Genomic DNA, 17,676 nt, shown 5'->3' with positions numbered 1-17,676 from the left:
GATTTACGACTGGAAGTCCAAGTAACTGCCTACTCCAAACAAGCAGACTGAAAGAGTGGGTGAATAATTCATAATATTACATGGAAAGATACTCAGGGATGCAACCACAAAATCCTTTCCATGGCTTTATCGTCATCTCTAAAAATAAATGACTGCCTACTCAGTTCTTTTTACCTTTGATTGCAGCTGTAATATTTGCAGGCTTTTAGTACATACGTTTAGCCTCAGAACAGGAAGTGCAATTTAAAGGGTTAGATGAGCACCTAAAGAAACATGAAGTATGGCCAGACTCAGCTGCTTCAGATCTCTGCTTGGTGCAGCCAAGTGGGAAGCAGAGATGGCTCCCAGCTTGGTGTTTCCCCAGGCAGTAAGGCTGAAAAACACAGTTCAAACCTGGAGTACGGTAGAGCGGGCTTGGAGATCGATGGATCCACGTTACTGCACTTGGATACAGATACTGACTTTTATTTCAGCTACATCTTCCACAGCAGAGTGCTAGGAGACAAAGTCAAGTTTAAATTCCTGGGATATTTGATTATACCAAGAGTATGGCTAGTTTGGAGTGTTTTTAAGGGCATTAGGCACTAGCAGAGCATCATAAAGCAGACTGACTAGAACTAAGGCCATCGCACTGTTACCAGAGCTAATATTTTAGTTTTATATCTGGAATGAAAATAACCTGTGATTATTTACCCCTGCCCCACATATGACCATCCTCCCTGCACTGAGTTTTAAGGGCTGTTAGCAGAAGTGTCTCAGAAAAGACCCAGTGTAAATGTAATGAAGGGCTGTAAGTAATCAGTAAAATGAGCACTGATGTGGGTTTTCATAGAGTTATTGGAGGAAGTTTTTTTTTTTTTTTTTTTTTTTTTAAGGGAAAATGTAAACTGGGACAGAAATAAAGAGATTCAGCCTAGAAAAGCACAGTCCTCCCTTTAGGGAAGGGTTGTAATAAAAATCCCAACTGTTTTGAAGAGCTTAGGAGGGCAGAAATGTTGAGGCGCCATCTCTGGGATTTGGGGCTGAGTCACTGACACTTGGCAGGGAGCTGATTTTTCCATCTTCAGCTCTCAGATATGGTTTTCACTCCCAGTATCTCTACCCAAATGAAAATTATTAAAACTTTAAAAATAAATAATCAATGGAAACACTAATTTGTGTCTCCCTCCTTTTTTTTTTTTTTTTTTTTTTTTTTTTTTTTTTTTTTGTCTACCAGCATGCATGAAGCTTGGAGAAACATGGTGGCCTTTGAGACTCCTGCTGCTTGCTCAGGTTTGGTTCAAAAGTTGGTGGAGAAGCAGCAAGGAGGGAAGGTGGACAGGCAGCTTGGGAGATCGAGATTCGGTCCCTTAGGACACCCAGCAACAGCAGGGAGTGTGAGGCCAGAAATCCAGCGCGCGCTTTTTCAAAGTTCAGTCCATCAGCTCATGAAACCTCTCTGCAGAGAGGATAAATCATTTGACACAGCGCACGGAGATGCTTCCCAAGGACAGCAGGAGCGTAGCGGGGCGCAGCCGAGATCTGCATTTCCAAATGAGCAGGACATAGCAATGAGTCATCAGGGTCCAATGTCCCACCGCCACCATCATTGTCCAAAGGAAAAAGCAGTCTGCTTGGCTCTTCAGCCTCCCAGAGTGTCACCCACCCGTCTGCCTGCCCTCACTGAGCTGGGTTTCGCTCTTGCTTTTATAGGGAACAGGTAAATGCATTTGCCTCTAGATAGAGACCTGCAGAGCTGAACAACGCGGTTCTCCATGGGGCACAGCACGGATGACCTGCAGGGGGTCCTGAGCACCCATCATGGATACTGATGCTGGGAGGCGACGGGCCCTTGGACTTCCTGTTAATTGGTGCCTCACAGGGCATCCTTGTGGGCCAGACCTTCATACTGCCCCACCACGCTGGCTGAGGCGGCTCTGTGCCGCTCGCTGCCTGCCTTCTCCCAACAGTATCACGGAAGATGACGATGTGATCTAGAAAAGAGGGGAAGATTTTCTAAATGGAAGCAGCTTTTTCCCTCCCCCCAAAATTTTAACAATGAACACGGACTATATGGAGTCTTTCCAATATCCCAGAATACTTGGCTTGTCAAAAACACTAGGCAGTATAAATACAAGAAATACAAGTCCTCAAATAACATCCACTCCACAAGAAATTTAAAAGATCTCAAAATTGACATGTTGAGAATTTCTTACTTGGAGGAATTCCAACATTTGTGTGTTTGTTCTGAGCTGGAATAGAAAGGAAATAAAATCCAAATATCAAAATCTCTTCTGAGCTGGTAACATCCATTTTACCCAATGTAACAACCACAAAAGCAAAAAAAAAAAAAAAAAAAAAAAAAAATTTTTTTGCTTTAGCTAGGACCAGTGCCCAGCATCTTCATCCCACCTACAAATTAGAAAGTACTGTGCGCTTGTCTCTGCTTGAATACCAGGTAATTACACATCCCTACAGTAATGCTGCACAGGCACCAGCTGGAGTGATAAATCACAGCTCAAGAGCTGATTTCCCAAACAAGCCGTGGCCTGCACACAGCCCAGGCTAGCGCTGGAGTCTGTCCAAGCAGGGAAGCAACGCTACTGACATTGGCTGTTGGGAAATAACAAGTGCAATTTTCAGTAACTGTTTATAAAAAAGATAGTAATATATTTTTGTGTTTCCGTATAATTGGAATGTGTCCTCTTGACTTCACCAGAGGCTGGTCCTAGATGTACAGCAGCTTAAAATTAATGAGATCTGCCATAAATTTAGGTGATTTTAACCAAGTGTTTCTTTATTTATTCATCTAGGGAGTTTTGTCAGAGGAAGAATACCACATTTTGAATTATCGCTGCAGAGAGAGGTGCCGACAAATGTGCTCGGATTTTTTCCACCTAATTAGCAGCATGCGGGAACTGCACCTCCTCTCATTACTTGCTATTATAGGCTCACTGCATTTTGTAAAGAATCAGCGCAACGTTTACAAAACCCTTCCGTGCGAGTTCACCTGTGGGGCTTTCTACGTTGCCGTCCTTCCGCGGGCTGCGAAGCCGTTCACCCTGGAGCTCCCCGGCGAGGGGCAGGGAGGAGCAGCCTCCCGCGGCCGCGCTCGCAGCGCCGGGTGGGCAGGCAGCTGGCCTCTTCGTCCCTTACGTGAGGCTCTGCCCGGCCCCTCTGTCCTGCCCGTCCCGTGAGCGATCGCTGCTCGGGGGGTGACCGGGAGAAAAGCCACTTCCCTTCACTGAAAAACCAGTACGTACGATGGGAGCACTGCTGGGATTTTAACGATTAACCACCCGTCATGAGCACAAAGATGCCCCCTCCTTACTGGTGGTCTGACAAACAGAAATTCTCAGAATTGGTCAAACGCTTCTCGTTACGCACAAAGTGGTCCTTTAACAAGCACTTTTTATCGTCACAGAAGCGATGAGACAGGGCCTGCTGTTAAAACCAGGAGCAGCTGTACACATAAAAGACATCGCAACACATGGAGCTTGTTTTATCGTGAGTTTTTCTCTTTGCCTTCCTGGGTTTCTGCAAGCTGCTCACCCTCTGGCGCGCATCCTGCCGGGGTAGCACCTGGAGCCCGTTGGCTGGAGCTGCAGCAGGGTGGACGGGGCACTCTGGATGACGGAGACACTTCACCGAGAGCCTCTGGAAGACTCTGGGCCTCTGTCACAACTCCAGAAGCAGAAAAATCCAGTGTTGCTGCCATGCAAGACAAGACATTATGATGGCAACAGTATCCCATGAAGCTGAGAATTAAGAATCCCATAGATTCCTAATTCCCATAGACCCCCCCAAATAGGGAAGAAAATAAAAAGATTGGGAATAGTATTAAGCTAGTATCGCAACACAAAACATGCTGCTTCCACCACTGTCACGGGAAACACAGGTAGGCATCTGACAACAATTAGGAACTCAACGGTAACGAATCCCTCCTATCCGAATGCCTAACATCCTCCGTATACAACGGTTATTCCGACTGCCACCGCACAGCACCGAGGGACCCAGCCCCTCTGGGCTTGTGCTATACTAACAGTGGGGTTCCCGCTATGATCTACGGATAAGATCGTAACTCACTGGGAAATATAAACAGACAGAAGAGGTGCAAATTGAAAATGAGAAAATGATGATCAGTATAATAAGCAGCACGTCAGATGTCCCTGAATCTGTTGGCTCTGTTTAGGCATTATTTCACAGGTGAGTTTCAGGGATAATTTTGCTTAGGAAGAAGATAATGAAGTGATTTTGCTGATGCAGTAATTTACATGAGATTAGTTTTTAAGCAGAGCACTCATACCATGCATACATGGAGGTGCAGGAAAAAGTACAGTGAATTTGCTAGGAAGATTAAGGTGATGTTGTTGAAGCAGGCAGCTGCAGAGAGACAAGGAGCAGACCACTGATAAGCAAGTAGCTTTTATATAGGACAAAAAGAACATTGCACAGGGCAGAGGGCTTCCTCTCCGGCAAGCGACTTCTGCTCAGCTCAGGCTGCAGGGTAACTCAATGTTACAGAGAATAGCTCAAGTCTGCAAAACAACTGCAGCTATCAAAGGTGGGAATCGTAAGTCACAAAACAAATGGTGGGGTAAGAGGCAGTCTTCAATCAATCTGCGGTAGAAAGCTGAGAGTCCATCTTTCCTGTATTTTTGATAAGCATCCAGCTGCTAATCCCAGGCAAGGAGAGGCCAAGCGCTCTCTCATTTGAGAGCAGAGGGAAGAAGTATCAGACTGACAGTGGGTGAGACACAGAGGGAACAAGAACAGACCAGGACTTGGACGTGATGGGAGGAATTGGGGCTGGGATCTGAGGCAGAGAATTAGGAAGGAGCAGACAAGTGCAACTGCATGGGTGGAAACATCTGTTCTTAGAGGCAGGAAATGTTTGGAGATGAGGAGCAGATTGAAAGAAAAGTGACTCTCACACACACAAACCAACTGAGACTAGAGTCAGAGAGAGGGAGGGAAGCAAAGGCAAAGAGGGAGAGAGCAGACAGATGGGAGAGGAGGACACCGCTGGCTAAGACTGACCAGATACAAGAATACCAAGGCTGAAAGCTGGAAAGGCAGCGAGAGGGAAATGTGCTGAGTTCAAACAAGGAGCCTAGTGAGAAATGCTAGGAAGAGGGACCTTCAGTCAACAGTCGTGCGTGATAGCTCTATGATATATAAAAGGTTACATTAAGTAATTATAGTTCTTCAGATTCAAAACATCAAGAACGGGAGCCAGGCTCTTCCCAGTGGTGCGTAGCAGGAGAATGAGAGACAACAGGCATAAATTGAAGTAAGAGGGGTCCAGACTGGGTATAAGGAGGAATTTTTTCACAGTGAGGACAGTGAAATAGATGCACTGGTTGCTCAGAGACGTTGTGCTGTCTCTGCCTTAGGGGTTTTCAAAAAACAACTGGAAAAAGCCCTGAGCAACCTGACCTGACCTCAGAGTTGACCATTTAGTGCAGGAAGTTGGACTAGAGACCTCCTGATGTCCATTCACACCTGAACTATCCTATGAGCATATGGAAACACAGTTTTGGAAAGGGAATAGTTTCATACTATCATTTACTGCCTCTGCTTAATTCCCCAGGGCTAGAAGTAAAACAAGAACAGAGCAGAAAAGCAAGCAAAAAAAAAAAAAAAAAAAAAAAAAAAAAAAAAGAAAAAAAAGAAAAGAAAAGGAAAAAAAAAGACCGTGGGAAAGGGGGGGGGCTGAAGCAAAGAAGGGTTAAGTAGGAAACCTGCTTCTCCAGCATGGGGAATCAGGAGCTTATTTGAATCACCTATTTTCTTCAAAAAATCTGTGAAGCCCCCTTGCACCTATGTGGTTCATTCCTTTTCATATTAAACTGCTCAGAGGATAACCATCCTATTGTTTGTTCTATTAGCTCAAATGTCAGAGTTTTTTGAGTTTCCCCCCAGCATTGTCTTTTATTAAAATCTAGAAATGAATGAATGTTATTACCCAAATGAATGTTATAAACCCAATGAATGTTATTAAGTTTGTAAAGTCAAGCATGCAAAGGGTGGAAATGGGAGGAATGCAACCTTAATCCTGTCTCTTCATGCGTATGCAATAACATCCACTGAAACTACTGTGGCATGCAAACACCTTGAACAATCACAGCCTCAAGATATTTACACTGAGTTCAAACCTCATGACTACTGAGTAGCTGGAGTGGGCTAAGGGGCCTACTTTAGCAGAGAAAGTAGCCCTTGAAACTCAGGGCCCTATGATGCCTGGGCTCTGCACTGTTGTGCTGAGAACTTAGATCTCAGACTGTTAAGTCTTGGCATCTCCTACCACTGAAAAGCCCACACAGCAAAGTTGCTCTAGAGTCCTAAAATCTGAGCTCCCCCTAAATCTGTCAGATGAGCTGGCAAGCAATTAAGCAGGTTGCTCTCTTAGCTCTGCAGCTGTTTCACCACAAATTGGTGAATGACATTCACACAAAATGTTTCAGTTTTTGCAAATCATCAATTTCTGACACAATCATCTCTGCTGAAAAATCATCTTTGCTGGAAAATTCCCACCCAGTTGTAGCTGTAATATTATACGTATTAATAGGTGTCCCTCTTCCAAAAGTGTCAAACCCCACTCCTGTAAATTTTACCTTGGCCATTGCTAGTTGGGGTATCCCCTACTAGCTACAGTAGTTAGTTCCAATATGAGAGAGAAAGAATAAATCCGAGAAACTTTAGATACATTCCATGAGAGCTCTGAAGATCATGAGTAGCACATTGGGTTTGAGCCAGCATCTTACGGGAAGCTAGCACCAGGATCAGAGTGCTGGGGTGTTATGTTTACTGTGACTAGTGCTGCTTGGTAGGTGGCCCACTGCATGATCAACAAGCTGGAGCTTCTTCAAAGCTTCCTCCTGCAATTCCGTTGTTTGCCCAAGCAAACTGCTACATTTTGCTTTCGATACCAAAAGAGAACATGTTTCAACAGAACTAGATTCCCTCTTTTCTCACAGTTGCTTTTGCGCCTCTGTTTTTAAAGGTATGCATCAGTGGCATGAACTTAATGACTTCTCCTCACAGCAGCACTCTGAAACAAAACAGCCCCAACACAGAATTAGCCAATAGTGAAATGCCAGGTGACAACCAAATACAATATTACACGTGTTATATAATACATATAATTATATATGCATATAACACATGTTATATATGGAGTTGTCTTGGAAGGAGTGGTTTAACTAGTGTTTAAATTCTACAGCACAGTGCAGTGTTCTTCCTTCTTTAAGGTTTGTATAGTTGTATGTGGAGCCCAAGTAACAGGGCTGAAGTAACTCGAGTGACAGCATAGTCTCTTGGTTTCTTTACTCCACATTGCTTGATGGTAAGTAATGGTTAGTTCCAGGGTAAACCATGATTTGCCTTTTCATGAAACCATGATTTTGGATCAATGTTCCATATCAGTAGCATTTAATATTGCCTTGTTCTCAAATAATATGGGCAAAATTAATCATTGTTTCACAGTTTATAAAAAATTGAGTACACAGATTGTGTACAGTGGCCAGGATTTGCCTTTGTTTACCAGTTCTAATCCAGCAACAGAAACAGTAGATTTAGTTCTTATTCTTGAGGCTCTTTGAAAAGAGCAGAAGATAGACATTAGGGAAAAGTCAGTATTTACATCTGGTGATCAAAGCATAATTTACAAAAAGTTTCTATTCAGACAGCCATTTTATAGCTCAGAATTGTGCCCGATTAATCAACAGTATAAATGTTTATTGCGGCATTTTTATCAAAAAACATACACAATTTCAGAATTTCATCTATATGTTTATGTAATTGTAATTTTTGAATTTAGTTAAGGGTGCTTCTGAAATACCATGTATTCTTATCAAAAACAAAGAGCCTAAGGTCAACAATACAACAAACCAAAATAATCATGTTTCTCCAAGTGTTATTAATTCAGTCCCAAATATTAAAAAATTCTCTGTGCAATAAGAGAGCTCTTAGTGAACTGAAAATGAACTAATCATAACTACCTTTGACTGCATTCTTCAACTCAGTTCCAGCTTGAAACTCATTCATTTGAATTGATAAAGGAATCCAAATTTATTGTGGAATCTTTTTTGCAAATCCTGAACACTCTCTGAAGGAGCCTAGATCAAATTCTCGTGAAAAATTGGTGCAATTCAACTGAACACAGTGAAGTTATTAGCAAGACTATTCAAAGACTGTTTTAAAAGACTATTTAAAGAAGATAGAACTTTTCACCCACACTAAATATGTGAGAGCTGTTGATGTTGGTATTTTTGTGTGAATAGCATTAATCATCCATATACACAAATTTGTGCTAACATAGGTTTGAATATGCTTTGCCATTGTGCCACACTTAGAATATTCTAAAAGCTTTGACCATTGCTATTATTAGCTCCAATGATTAAGAAAACTAAAATAGGATTTAAATGTTAAATTGTTCAATGCTAAAAAAATATTCAGAAGGGTAGGTTTTTAATTGATATTGAGACAATTAGTTTCAGGCATTTGAGTTTCAAAAGTTTTTCTTTTTAAATACATAGTCTGTCTTCCAGTATGAAATTAACAGTTTGAAAACATCCATGTTTAGAGATAATGCAGTTTAAACATTTACATGCCTACATTCAGCCTATATTTGCATGAAAATGTCAAAATGTTTTTCATTCTTCCTCACGCTTTAAGAGAAACGTCAAGGAATTAGAAGGTTTTTTCTACAAATTCTTTGGTTGGTGATGAGCAAGAGTCAGTCATCTACATATAATTATGTAGACATCCACACCACAGACCACTTTGCCAAATAAATGGAATACTAATGTGACAGCTGACTTCTAATCTCCAGATCTTCCTTACTGTAATTTAAAAAATAACATCAGCAATGGGAAACCAACATTGATATAAGCAGACTTAGAACTTGAACTAACCAAACTAAACAATTTACAAGCAGTATTTCAGCAAACTACTAATCACAGAATTTTAAATCAATTTTTAGGAAAGGTCATGAACATAATATTGTTGAACAGTTCCTTATTTCTACATATAGAAATTGTGCCATAAGGTGGTCATATCCTTTGATAAGTACATGGACATGAATCTGCTTTTCACAAGATTGGTTGGAATTACTTTTTCCTTCTCTATAATGCCTGGAAAATTCTCAGGTATGTAATGATCTCTTCCTGCCCCTCCACACATTTTATTTATTTTTTTTTTTTTTTTGAATGAAAGACATCACCAGCCTCAAAATTCACATACGCCTTGCTTGCAGAATGGAAAAAATGCCTCACTACTTTTTGTTTCACCAGAAAATTAATTTGCATTGAATCAGCATCTCCAGTATGATGCTCAAGGAGAGTTGTTGCCTCTTAAGGATAAAAATACTTCTAAGGCCTATTTTAAAGGTTTGTTCTTTCAAATCTTCAAGATCACAGACTTTCAGCGCTCCTTGCTTCTGCAGGAATTCTTTTTGTACTATTCTATCTTGGTCCGGATCCACAAAGGTATTTTAAATATGTAACTCCTGTTAAATTTAATGATAAATTGAATTTTTGTAATCTCTCTGTATGCTGACTCCTGCAATCCTGTCCAGCCCTTGAGGGAACTAAAAAGAAGACACAGTGCTGCTCTTAGTACTTACGTAAATAGCCACAAAACACGAGGAAGTGTTTTTTTTTCTACCCATGTACTGCCAACAATGGAAACTGGAATCTGACCATAGCTTAATGAGCTAATCTCCATGAGCAGATGCTAACTGCCCCTCAGTTAGAAACCACCAAGCAGAGCAAGTTAGAACAAGGTTTACCTGAATATAAAAAATGATGCAGATGTGCAGAAGTCGTAGAAGCTGCTGTACCTGCTGCACAGAAACAAAAGAGCAGACAATCGACTTATGTAGCCCTTTTCCCAGTTTTACATCCAATATTGCAGGGAATGCTTTATGAGATTGAATTCTGTGTACTTCATGTATGGGCAAAGTGCCAACTTGAGCAGTGCTTGGAATGCTAGACTGCAGTGGAGTGAGTGGCGGGTAGGCAGGAGTCCTCCGAGGAGGATATGTGACAGCTCTCAAACACACACCAGTTTCCACGAAAGCAAACACTGAAACAGGACTGGATCATTCAGGCCTCTGGAGAGTGATACTCAGCGTTCTCAGAAAGCCAAGATTTTCTCCCCCCGCCCAGGATAAATGGCAACTGTTTTTTCACATCATTCCTTCTCAGGCAATTTCTAAAATTGCAGTGGCATTTGTGCAGTTAAAGAGACAAATATTCATGTGCTCTAAGTATTATCACAGGTATATTTTCTATGAAAGTCTTAGTTGAATGAACAGCCGAGTCCTCCAATGAGTTTGAATATATATCACATAATGCTTATGCTGTAGGACATAACATTTTTTGGACATGCAGGCCCATAATAAAGACTGTCTGTAACAGCCTGCATAAACAGTGGATGCTGGTAGGATGCTCACTGGGTCCTGCTAGAAATACATTGTAATTATCAAGGGTAGTGATATGTCCTTGATATCTGGCTCATAACAGGTCTTAATATAACCTGCTATTCATTCTAATCGATCTGTGTCAAATGGTCCTATCTCCACACTGAACTCTAAGCAAACTGAAAAATAATCTGAAGGATCTCTTTTACAGAATATGTGTTTCCTTGTTCGAGTATTTTCCTGGTTCTGTAACAATCTTCAGGAAAAATCTAGAATGGCTGAGTTGCTTTAAAAAAGAGGAAGAAAGGGGTGCAGTGAGGTTTTATTTGTTCAATTCTGCGACTGCAAAAAAGTCTTTCTAATATTGAAGAAGAGCAGAAAGACTTTCACTACACTGGCATCCAGATTAGAAGACAAAAAGCTTCAGATCTTTTCAGTGCAAAAATCTTACACATTGATCTCATCTCTTAAACACAGTTCAGTAATTTAGCAAACATTGCCTATAGCTGTATATCAACAATCTTTCTTGGCATGAAAGATGCACAGAAAAGACTGACATGTGATAATATTAGGATAATCAGTTCTTGAAACACAAATAAATGTATATGCATGAAAGCATGCAACTGGAATTGAACATCATTAGCAGTATCCTATACAAGCTAACTAAAGCAGCCACTACCATAAAGCATCATTTGTGAAATACAGAGTTGAAATAAAAATCAAAACAGTTGATACACGCTTGTGTTATGATGGGATGACAATCACACTCTGAACAGCTGGTAAGATACTTGACAGTAGCGAGATTTCTAGGCATCTATGGATATTGAATCACTTAATAATACAGCATGCTAGTAAAATTCTTGGAGATCTTTATTTTTTTCTAGTTTAAAATCAGTAACAGAAAGTACAAAAATAAAAAGTATTCCTAGTGAATAGCTAAAAATGCTCTGTAGATCAGACCATTAAAAGATTATATTTCATTTGACTGACCTGTATGCATGGAAGTTAGTCGAAAGTGTTTCTTTCGACTCAAGAACATTGAGTAATGCAGTCATATCAATTTGATAGACTTGTACACAGATGGAAGTTTTGAATATAAACTTAAATAACAAATTAAACACATACATACTTACCAAGACATGACTCTCTAATACGCAATGAAAGCCTACAGTATGGCACGTCATTTTGAACAGACCCTAAATTCCCCAAACACCAGAAATCTGCATTAAATGTAACAGTTTATCTTTTAGAAAATGCTGCTTTTTTAACTAGCATGTTAGTAAATAATTGAAAAGTTACTTCTCTTTAGTCTCTGAAAAATCTGTGCTATGTATTTTCTCTTGGATTACCTAACCTGTGGAAAGCAGATCAAGGAAGAAATGTATGATCCTTCTGCTATTAAGGCTCCCTAATGCTGTGAACAGAGAGCTCTACACAAAAAAACAGGTAGACAGTACCTCTGCCCTTTTCATCTGAGCCATTAAAACCCTCTTATGCAGGCAGCAATCAAAAGCCATTAGAGAGAAAGAAAGAATGTAATTTATTTGTACATTTGGGAAGAAACTGGAAGATATTACTTGTCTTATTTCAAAATTGCTGATGCCTGCAAACAATCCTCCTTAAATATCCAATACACTTACAGAAGCTCCCCAAAAGGAGCTGCAGTGAAGTCCCCAAAAGTCAACTGCAACAAAAGATTTTCAGGTTCAGACTAAAAATTCTCTCGCTTCGGGGGGGGGGGGGGGGAATGTGAAGCAGTAGACAGTTTTCCAGATGTTTCTGAATACCAAACAAAGTTTATTTTTGCTTCATCCCAACACATTCTTAAAACTGAAAACAATAGCTTTCAGAGATCTCTGCATTTAAAGCATGAGGTATGTGGTTTTTTGCATAGTAGCTGACCTGTGTAGCTCAGTTATAACAATCAATCAGCAGCAAAGCTGCAGCAAAATGAACAGCTCTTGAATGCAGATTACGTAGAATATGAATTGAGTACTTAGGCTGAAGAGACCAGTGTATTATACATCTTACTTGACACTGTGTGAGGTTAGACTTTAAAGCCTTACAAGAAAATTACAGAAAGGAAAATGTGCGCATTGTATTATCAAGAGGGGGGTAAAACCCTGAATTTATAAAGCATGAAACCTTATGAACAATCCAGAGAAACAGGGCAGGGAACAGTGAATCTCTTGGACTGCAAAGTCACTCTTCCAGAGCGAACAAACCATATCTAAATTATTTAAACATTTAAACAAAGTCATACGCATTGCAATGTGATACTACAACCCATGGATTAATGTTTATTGAAACTAAGTTTTCTCCTCTTACAGATAAAGTTAACTGAAGAGATATAGGTATTGAAGCTGTGATCCACTAAAGGGATGAAACACCTAAAGGGATGAAAGCTAGTTTCAAATAACTCTTCTCATGCAACTTAAAAAAACAAAAGAAAACAAAATCTTTTTTGGTATTCTTAGTTATCCATGCATTTCTGACAGCTTTTAAAATTTCTCACTGCCAGCCCTTTCAGCTCAAGCTGAATTCTGTCATTGAACAAAGCCAAGAGTTAAACAGAAAAAAAGATGTCACCTCTTCATACGTATAAATAGACAACATTTTATCTATTTAAAAAAAAAAATCCTTGTTCTTTTATAATCCATGTTGTGTGGGCATACTATGCTCAGAGATAGCTATTGGTTTTGAATGAGAATTTGGCAAGGAAGTTACAAGGATCTGTTTATTACATTAACTGTACACAGTAAGATTTTTCCTGTAAGGGAAATTTCTGCAGAGAGAGGTAAGAAGGTATGCACCTATGTAAGTTCTGTTAAATGAAGACCAAGAATTTCAAGATTTTGCATATTAAAGTTTCTTATAGTTAAAAGGATGACCTTAATAACAATTTTATATACAATCATCTTAAACCTACAGCTAAGAAACTGGAGCAAAGAGCACCAGATAAAGTTTCTTTAATAAGAGAATTACAGAATTAACTAAAGACCCCAGACATTCCGGGTTTTAAACTTTACAAACATCACCACAATAGTAACCAAGCAATAGGAACTTTCACCTGTATATGCACCCAATAGTGCATATACAACAATGCTTGTGTAAACAGACACAGACACATGAGAAACAAGGCAGGATAGATTTCATAGAATTGTCGTATTTCCCATATTCATGGAATTGGTAAGGTTGGAAGGGACCTCTGGAGATCATCTAGTTCAACCCTCAAGCGAGTGGCCCACATCGGGATCGAACCCGCGACCTTGGCATTATTAGCACCATGCTCTAACGAACTGAGCTAAGCCTAACCCCCAAATGTCCCGTTTGGTTTCAAGCTGCTACTCCATAAAGATGCAGGTCTTCTGCAGATCTCATGTTATATCTGCCAGTCCTATGTGGATGTCTGAGGGAGTGGTAGAACATCTGAAAGGGCATCAAATCCCTATGTACTGACACCTGAATGTCACATATTGATATTCAAATCTGATTTATGACTGGTTTTTGAAAACACAATTTAATTTTAACCTTTGTCCATGTACCTGAACACTGACTACCTGAAGTCACTATTTCCATGCAATCAAAGATCACGGATCCCAACTACAAATATGGCACAATAGAAACTGTTTGTAAAACCAAAAGAATGCATATTGATACAAACAGTAGTGTACACTTCAAGTGAAAAATGACTTGCTACCGAATTGTACATGGATACTGCAGCTAGCTGCATCTTTTTCTTCTGATCCTGGACTCCAGCTCTTTGGTCAGTCTCTCTCCTATGTAAATGCTGTAAACACTCTCATTCTCCTTTCCTCCCCTTCTCCCTCCCCCAGAGTGAGGATCCAAAAAAATCTCTTGGGTAATTCAGATACCTTGCTATAAGATATATATCTTTTTTGAGGAAAGGAAAGTCAATAGAGAATGGTATTTGAAAACACTCCCTCTTTTCTACTTCAGAAACTAACAATTTAAAATCTAATTCCAGAGAAATACACCAAAAACATGAATGCCACAGAATGATTCTCATAATAAAAGATCTAGAAAAATATGAATGCAGCATGTACAAACACAATTGTCCTTCCATGGCTCAGGAGGTAGTTATCTTAGTGCAAGAAATTCTAGATACTTTTTGTAGGTTTGAAAACACTGTAAAGACAAAAAGCAGCTGACTGACCATCAGGGATCTACAAAGGATACAGTACTTACCTTTAGAGAACATACTTTATTTAATAGAAGTTTTGCTCCAATATACAAAATAGGGGACTGTAGTCCCAATTAACATTTACAAAGTTACACAGCAAATCATTTCCATCATTTCAAACTGACAACTCTCCCACACTTCCCATTGTATTACAACCAAGAAATAATTATGTAACACTTTACATACCAATCAGTTATATTTTGTACTTCCCTGTTTTTTCCCCCACTCTTTTAAAAAGTAAGTTGCAGTTTCTGATATCAGTTTAATCAAGAAGTTATGATTATTTCAGCTGCACTGGAAGTAAAATGAAATATATCATTTGGAATACTATCTCAAAACTGTTATACAAAATAATAGTCAGTATTTTATAAAAATACATTGCAGGAGTAACACAAAATATCTTGTGGCTACCACTGAAAACGAAAATGCTTTAAATATTGTTATGGTATAAAATATGTAGCTACTAAACTCTGCTTTTAACTACCTCCCCCCCAAAAAATACCCAAAAAGATGACCAAACATTTGCCAATTAAGAAAAAGTAATGTGACAACTCTTTTACAATACTGTACCTTTAGTATGCAAAGGACTTCATCCTTCTAACACGCATCATTATCCAACTGATTCACTCTTTAACCCTTTTTCCACTGAAAGCTGAAAAAAGATTTTAAAATAACTGGAATCCTTTAAATCCAATCTGTTACATTTGTATGCATCTCCCACAGTATTCAAGCTTTTCTTTAAAATGCTGGTAGTTTAATCATGATACATAATTTTATATAAAAGAATTAAACCAAGCCAGAGCTTTAGAAACTTTGCATTTTATAAAAGTAATTTATTACAATATGACAATTGTTAAATAGCCCAATTTATTTAGTGACCCTGTTAGATATTTGTTCAACTAATTGTATAGGTGAAGTCATTTCCTGAGCTAAAAGATACAGGTAAGTAAATAGTCAGTTATAGCAGCAGACAGGAGACATTCTTTTAAGTTTAAAACAGTATCAATAAAATAACCTCAGAAAACTATGATAATGTAAAAACAACTAGCTGAAGAGGGGCAAAAAGGACATCCAAGGCCTGACTACCATAATCTGGAATGTGTATTCCATGATTCTCCAGAAGTTACATTCAGTTACTGTCAGACAAAGAATATTGGAAGAACGTCAAATCACAATAGTTCACATTTATTACATATAAGGTGTTGGATCAAGATGTAATTCTTAATGCTGGCTGTTTCATAAATCTAAAACAAGGTAAACTGTTTGGTTTCAGAAAACTTCACCCTACAGGACCTACATATTATTATGACTTTTAAAGGAATGTGGTATCTTTGATTTCATGAAATTCCAATTTTTTTTTGTTTTGTTCTGTTTTTTTTTTTTTTTTTTTTTTAATTACTCAGACATATTTTTACATTTGAGGCCTGGGTGTTTTTTGAGATAGTCACCTATGCCTCTGGTAACTGGATTCATTTTCTGGAGAGGGAATAATATTCTGAAAACTGTTTACTTTGATCCAGGTCATTCTAATTTTCTTAAAGTATGAATCATTAACAAATAATTAAAGAGCTATAAAGACCAAAATACCACCACTGCACCATCATTTTTTTTATGATATGCATTCTTAAAATCTTCTATGTAGTAGTTTGATCACTTTTTTCACCCACTAATGCACAGAGAATATTGTAATTTAATTAAATAAAGTAGCACACTTAGATACCAGTTCCTCCAGAAGGAAATCTCTTTTCTGTGTTATTATTGTAGGCATTGCTTTTAGAATTTATATTGGCTGTTTTTTAACACTTAATTAGTTTTAATTCAAATCAATATAAAAAAAATCCAATACTTGTTAGAATAAAGGACAACACACAAGATCCTAAGAAGTTACAATAATTTATAAATAAAAATAAACTATTATAAACCAAATCTTTCCCCATACGGAGATTAAAAGCCATAATCTTGACTGATTGTTCCCGATCATATATTATAAATAACATAAGCTTCTTCAGAGAAGCAAAACATACTTGCCTCCCTGACACCAGTTCATATTTTCAGTTAAACTACTACCATCAAGAAGGCAATTGTGTTGGGCCCAAGTATATCTTCTTGCTTACATACTAACCTCATTCTTTCAAACTTACTTAAGTACAGGAAATGAAGTTCACAAAAAGTCCTTTACCTTTTATACAAGAAGTCTGTATAAAATATCAGATTTCTAATACTTCTATTGCACTAATCTGGCAGTGCAGTTAGAACCTGATTCAAATTCCACTGAAGTCCATGAAAAGTTCTCCAGTGACCTTAATGGGGTTTGAATTAGGACCACAAAGATAATATTAGTTACAGAAAGCTCCTGCAAGAGTGGCTGGTATCTCTCTTTTTGTTTATGGAATGCAGTGGAGATGTATAGTCAACATGATACCTGAGCAAATAAAATGAAAATGATATGAAGGTTTTAAAAATCTCAAATTCTTTGCTTAGTTGCGTGCAAACTGTGCTACTGCCCCTGGAGCTTCCTGCATTCCTTTCTTCAGTGCTTGCTCCATTACAAGATAGTCAGAGAAGAAGTGAGGCATAAAAATCTTCCTTCTCTCCTTCAATCCCGAGACTGATAGAAGAGGATGTAACCAGACTCAGAGTTCTTTGAGATGTCTGATGTCAACCCGTAGAATTCTTCAATAGCTTGTGCATCAATTTTCTGTATGCAAACCCAAAAGTGTAAAGTAAGTACCTTGTATAACACACACATTAAATTCCACTCTAAAAACTGTTCTCAATATCAAACAAAAATAACTTTTACTTGTTTCAGAAAGTAATAAAATGCAAGTAATTGTTAAATCTTCTATGCTTTGGTTTCCCTCACTCTCATCAACCGTACAGATCATATCATATCTTTATCATACATTTATCATGTTTCATATGTTTTTAGTATTACATGAACTTGTTACAAATGCAACTTAAGATGTAGTACTTGAAAAAAAATCACAGAAAAGGAAGTTTTAAAGAAAATACTCTCTCATTTAAACTTTAAAATCAAAATGAAGAATGTATGTACAGACTCATTACT

At 38.6% G+C, this 17,676-nt stretch overlaps 1 protein-coding gene across 2 annotated transcripts in view; it reads right to left on the bottom strand.

Annotated features, from left to right (window-relative positions):
• Positions 1 to 14,633: 14,633 nt before the first annotated feature.
• Positions 14,634 to 17,676, bottom strand: part of USP12 (ubiquitin specific peptidase 12) — a 37,390-nt gene continuing 34,347 nt past the window's right edge. For both annotated transcript variants that reach the window (XM_062577046.1, XM_062577055.1), the window contains one exon: positions 14,634 to 17,307. In XM_062577046.1, the coding sequence (XP_062433030.1) occupies positions 17,206 to 17,307 (102 nt within the window). In that variant the 3' untranslated portion in view covers positions 14,634 to 17,205. The remainder of the gene's footprint in view (positions 17,308 to 17,676) is intronic.

This window comes from Rhea pennata, chromosome 1 (assembly GCF_028389875.1).
Source record: "Rhea pennata isolate bPtePen1 chromosome 1, bPtePen1.pri, whole genome shotgun sequence".
NCBI lineage: Eukaryota > Metazoa > Chordata > Aves > Rheiformes > Rheidae > Rhea > Rhea pennata.
Note: the sequence above shows the minus strand (reverse complement) of the source record. Positions and strands in the feature narration are given on the sequence as shown.